A 6,054-nucleotide genomic window follows, 5' to 3' on the forward strand; every position below is an offset into this window, starting at 1 on the left:
CCATAGAGTTAAAATAGCGTGTAAGGAGTAATTTTTTACGGACTATATACCTATTTTATTGGTATGTTAACGTGTATTGTAAATTATTACAAGTTATAGTCATAGTTCTTTTCTATTTACTTTATTATAAAATAAGCCTTACAAGTTAAATGACTGGTTAAACAAAATAAAGACATTTAACTTATTGAAGTAACTTTATCATTATTTCCTAAGACTAGCTTTAACATCACATTACTATCCTAGCGTCCATATCGCGTCCACATTATTTAATACTTCAACTGGCGTCGAGTGTTTATGGAACATGAAGTATCCTTGTACTTGTGCTGGACTAACATCCCTCTGTTTCTCCATAACCCTGAAATTTAAAATTCTCATGAAGTAATGGACAAAAATATATTAATCCATACTAATAATATGAATGTAAAAGTGTGTCTGTCTGTCTATTACCTTTTCACGGCTCATCAGCTAAACAGGCCCCCCGATTGCGTAAGAAAAACTTATTCATCGTAATCGACAGCAAATTCTGCCCATTGATTGGTTGATTCATTATACCTTTGATTGGTTAATACGTTTTTCTTACACAATTGGGGGGCAGATTTTGATCAAGTTTGGCACTCAGATAGCTTGCATCCCGGAGACGGATCTAAGCTAATTTTATACTCTTCGCTTGATTCTAATTCTTCAAGCTGTGTTCGGGTTTTTTTTGTCAATTTTTTTGATCCATTACAAGTTAACCCTTGATTGCATACATACCAGTGGCCCTACCGCGGTTGTTTGACAGCTACAATGTCACGATCGCAATCATCTCTGATTGGTTAATGCTCGCTCACTATTGGCCACAATGCATTGTTGCAACAAGAATCGCTCAAATTCAGCCAATCAGAACAATTGAGATTGTAATAATGATTGATGCAGGTTTTAGACAATCGCCCTACTGGTGGTAAGTGATGATGCAGTCTAAGATCTAAAGAGAAATAAAATCTGGCCTTATTCCCTGCCACCTGCCTGTCCACTGGTGCGGAGCTAGGTAGCGGAGCGGAGCGAGAAAGTGATGCGGAGCGGAGTGGCAGACTGTATCTGTCCATAGACGCGGAGCGGAGCGAGAAAGTAAAGTGGAACGGAGTTGCGGACTGTGTTTGTCGATACGTGGAGCTAGGTTGCGAGCACGCGACCGACGAGTCATTAGAGCTACTGGCGGCGGGCCACCGTTCACCGCGCTGTGTCACTATCATGTTTCTCATCCGCTCTGCATTAAAATGTATGGTTTTTTCAAATCCTTGTCCACTGAAGTGAAGCGGGAGTTTTATGTAATTCTATTGGTTAATATTTTCACAGCTCGCTCCGCTTCTCTCTTCTTTGCAACAGTGGACAGGCAACCTTATAAAAGGAACCTCTATGCAAAATATCAGCTTTCTAGGTCCAAAGATTTGGTATGTTGGGTTGCCGGCTGATTGTCGATGAGTCAGGGGTTTTTATTGCTTGAGATGATGATAATAAGACAAATACTAACCTTTGTGCAAATACTTTAGCATGCCCTGGGTCTTTGTAAAACCTTAGAAACATTAGTTCCACTTGTTGTTGTTCACAGTAGCCTACATACTCCTTCATATCCACGCGTCCTGGTCTAATCAGCGCTGGATCTAACCTGAAAGTTCAAAATGACAATTCATTTATTGTAAAATACGCGTGATAGGGTTTCTTCATAGTTATTTCAAGACTTAAGAGGTCAGCCGCCGAATCCAACTCGGCTGGGCAGCGTTCAGGAAGCTTCGAAATATCTTCTTGTCCAAACTTCCTCAGTGCTTGAAGACCAAAGTCTTCGAACAGTGTGGTGTTGCCAGTGATGACATATGGATCCGAGACATGATCGCTAACTATGGGCCTCATAAGAAGGCTCAGAATCACTCAGCGGGCGATGGAGAGTTTCTCTACGTGATTAAATCAGAAATGAGGAGAACTGGAGTAACCGAAGTTCGGCGGATGCGATGCCATCTCAGATGCAGCTCAGTAGTTTGCTGAAGGTGACTTGGTTATGTCCTTAATTTCTATGTTTTTTCTTTCGAGCCTTATACAAAGGGGGCAAGTAAGTAGATCATATCTCTATCTCTATAAGTATATAAAAATGAATCGCTGAATGTGTTGCTGATCGCAAATCTCGAGAACAGCTGAACCGATTTTGCTAATTCTTTTTTCATAATATTCCTTGCAGTTCTTACGGAGAGAAAAAATTAAAAAAATCGACTGTTAGGCGGTACGAAGTTCGCCGGGGCAGCTAGTTATATTATGATTTATGCCGTACCTACTAGGCCTGGGAAAAAAGGACAAATGGGAAAGACAAAGACAAGATTGTAATGACAGTCATTTTTGCAGCACTGATGATCCACGAGTTTTTCTCCTCCTTAAGGAAAATTGAAAAAAATTGCCAAGTGCAAGTCGGACTAGCACACGCCGGTTCCGTAACATACAAGAAATAACACTTTCTATTTTTTTTTCAATTTTTACGGCGGCCATTTTGAATTTTTATTATTTGTTATAGCGGCAATAGAAATATAAATTGTGTGAAAATTTCAACTCTCTACCTATTATGGATCACGAGATACAGCCGGATAGATGGACAGCAGTCTTAGTAATATGGACCTGTTGGCACCCTTCCGGTACGAAACCCTAAAAAGGCCTATGTAGGAAACGTGCCGCGCCTTACCTTTCTAAATAGTTAGTAGTCATGAAGACTATTCTCGCTTCAGTGGACGCGACGCCGTCTAAGCAGTTGAGTAGGCCGCTGAAGGTGACTCGGTTGAGGCCTTCGTATGCAGCTTTCTGTTTGGACGTGTCTTCCCTTGACGCGAATGCAGCGTCGATATCTTCGAGGAGTATTATCGATTGTTGTGGTGCTACACTATATAGAGACATAGAATTAAAATAATTAAAGAACAATACCTATAACATCATAGCAATAGGCAAGGGAGAGGTTTTCAGTTTCAGGCCAATTTTTCAGTGAAAATATCAAAAATATACTTTTATAAAGTCTGTGCTATAAGGGTGGTTACAAACTAGGGTTGTTGCAGATGCCAATATTTTGACATCCATAGATGTGGATTATTAGTAGTTCACATCTGTGGATGTGGATGCGAATGTCCGTAACTCCCCTGTTGGGTCCCATTGTACACTTTTTGATTGGACAGTAACGAAGATATAAACCAGCAAACATGAGCCACTCTGGCCCCGCCCACTTTCTTTGCAGGCCGTTACTTGTTGCAAATATGAATCAGCATCCGTAAAAGCTCTGCATCAATTGATGCGGATGTGGATTCGCATTTATTCAGACAGAATTAATGCGAATATTCCACATTTGCGGATGCGAAAACGCTAATCTAAAACTGCTCTAAGATGTGACAGAATAATTGAAGAAAAAAGTTTAAAAGGGCTAGAACCTAGGCATGGGACACCCAACAGAAGCAGAGCTGTACTGTCTCGCTCGCATATAATAATAATGATATGCGCTGCTCAGTCAATCTGACCGCGTTCGTTCGTTTCACTCTTTGCCATATAGGACCCCATCTCAAACGTCCGATATTTCTATCGTTTTCTTTCAATAAATAATTGGGGAAAAGTAAATAATTATAATTTAATTTTGATGTACCATTTTACCTAAGAAGATGATTTAACCTATCATCCGTGAGACCTCTCTCAGATAGATTAAGCACACAAATGTTGTATTCCAATTGTCCAGCCAGAGCCATTATAAAAGACGATTTACCGCAACCTGGTGGCCCGTGAAGCAGATAGCCTGAAAATAGAAATCTGGATAGCTAACTCTTATAGCTTCATCCAATTCACTGTCTGTCACAGTCATTTTAAAAACAAACTATAAAAGTTGAAAAGCATATTTATATAAAACCTGGGCTGTTACCACTACTGAGGCATATTTAAATTTAACAAAATAAATTTTTCAGGGTATCTCCTGAAGGCATTTCTTAGCAACTACATAGGGCTTTTTATGGTTCGAGGGGTGCCAATGGGACCCTATTACTAAGAGCCACTGTCCATCTGTCCGTCTGTCAGAGGGCTGTATCTCGTGAACCGTAATATGTAGAGTAGAAATTTTCCGGAATGTGTATTTATATTGCCGCTATAACAAATTATAAGAATTTCAAAATGATCACCATGAAACTAAAAAAATGTAATTTCTTGTACAATGTTATTGAATCCTTCATGTGCGAGTTGGACTCACACTTGACCCAATTTTTGTTTAAAAGTTTTATGTTAAGCTTACGTACCTCTTCTATATGGTATACCCCTGTCAGTATACCAATGTGGATTATCAATGAAATCCAGACAGTCTGTTAGGATTTTCTCTGTCAACCCTGATTTCAGCACTACACTTTCGAGGGGTCTCCGCCTTCGAGGATGTCCGAACGGCCGCCATTCAGACCCCATCGCCGTGTACATCACTGTCATGCCTTCATGTTGTTTTAGAGCCATCGTTCTTGCTGTAAAAAAGGCGTTATTTGTTATTTATAACCTAGCACTTGGCTATAAAAGGTTTTTGAGTGGTGTTTTTATTTTATTATATTTTATCATACCTTCTTCAAGAATATCATAATAGAGCTGTTTGTTTCGCCCGAAGGCTGTTAAAGTAACAGTCTCAAATGGAATTCCCATGTGCAGATCTATAGTTTGTTGCTCTCTTGTTCTATCCACTCTTATCCATGTTGCACCATATCTGTAAAAGTTTACAAATGATCTGTTTCAAATCTTCAACTCCAAAACTACAGTTTCATAATAATATGAAACATTTTTCGTTCTCGCCATATTTTAGTTTCTATTAAGTAGAAAGTTTCTACTAAATCTATTATGAGGAAGAAGGTATATAAGCTTGACTATATGCTAATACATAAGCATACTAAGCAGTTAGGTAATGTTTTATCAGCTAAATTGTGTAATGCCTATTGCACACTAATTTTAACAGTTAAAAGGTAATTTTACAAAAATTGAGTTGTAATAATATTGTAATTCGTAATAGACGGATAGCTACCTGAAGAAATGCTGGCCGACACTAGGTATGAAATCATATTTTGTCTTTATTTGACCTGTGTCCTTCTGAAGAAAAGAAGTTTCTACACTAAGATGCTGGGTTTGTTTTGCTCCCTTCTTTGTGATCCAATGCAGTAGCCATTGGTAAGATTTATCCCGGCATGGCACTTCCAGAGTTATCATACAATGTCTTCGAAATAATAACGTAGATGTTTGAAAACCTTTTCGTGCAATAGCCGCCGCAGCCCCGACGCCAAACAGGCCGAAACCAGCACCGAAATATGGATTCTGTGACAACGAGGCTACATATTCAGCTAATGCCATTGTATCATGTATTGCTTAACTGATAAATATACAAAAATAACATATATTTAATAAGATATTATGTAAATTTATGTTACGCCACCCACAAGTTTTGGTTGTTTGCCGTTTGGTCATGTTGATTTGACATTGGCATTTGCATCACAGAGTACATTATATATATTTGCATGACAGGTGACACTGATAATGCTGATCGTAGGTTTTTTTTGCGTAGATAGAATAATAGGTAGATGTAAGTGCTGTGTAACCGCGTATGAGATAGCGATAGCACGACGTAACGATGAAAAAGCTGACATTGGCTAATCTGTGTAAAGCCAGAAGAAGAACAAAAAAAAAAAAAAACGTTGAATAACACGACAATTATTACCATTGATTAGTAGTCAATATTTGTACTGACCGATCAACAATATTTGAATTAAACGTTTTTTATGTAAAAACAAGTAAATAACTCATGAGAAATACGTAATTCTCAAAGTTTGTATTGCAACTTCTTGTATGTATTCTTGAGAAAAACCAGTTACACTATAAGGGACAAAAAATAGGTTAGCTGCGTCTCTGTTTATCACATTAGTAACTTTATCTGTGCTCTCTTTTTAGTGCGAATGAGAAAGCAAACGTATCTACCTTTATTACTCTATCTACGGTTTTTTCATATTTTGGTGCGTGTAGTTTTTTTTTTTTTTTTTTAATTTATTTTAC

General features: G+C 38.3%; 1 protein-coding gene across 1 annotated transcript; it reads right to left on the minus strand.

The window, feature by feature from the left end:
- Positions 1-175: 175 nt before the first annotated feature.
- Positions 176-5,491, minus strand: Bcs1 (Bcs1 chaperone). The gene is made up of 7 exons (XM_034968034.2): positions 5,036-5,491; positions 4,584-4,723; positions 4,278-4,490; positions 3,649-3,787; positions 2,702-2,896; positions 1,511-1,645; positions 176-355 (listed from the first exon to the last, which is right to left on the minus strand). The coding sequence occupies exons 1-7, from the start codon at positions 5,356-5,358 to the stop codon at positions 235-237; spliced, it is 1,266 nt and encodes a 421-aa protein (XP_034823925.1). The 5' UTR covers positions 5,359-5,491; the 3' UTR covers positions 176-234.
- Positions 5,492-6,054: the final 563 nt, after the last annotated feature.

This window comes from Maniola hyperantus, chromosome 4 (assembly GCF_902806685.2).
Source record: "Maniola hyperantus chromosome 4, iAphHyp1.2, whole genome shotgun sequence".
Lineage (NCBI taxonomy): Eukaryota > Metazoa > Arthropoda > Insecta > Lepidoptera > Nymphalidae > Maniola > Maniola hyperantus.

Coding starts and splice junctions, on each gene's coding strand:
- Bcs1 (XM_034968034.2), bottom strand. CDS start 5,358: ATGGCATTAGCTGAATATGTAGCCTCGTTGTCACAGAATCCATATTTC. Junction 1,646..2,701: donor ACTACTAACTATTTAGAAAG/GTAAGGCGCGGC, acceptor TTGAACTTTCAG/GTTAGATCCAGCGCTGATTA. Junction 356..1,510: donor GCTAAAGTATTTGCACAAAG/GTTAGTATTTGT, acceptor TTTAAATTTCAG/GGTTATGGAGAAACAGAGGG.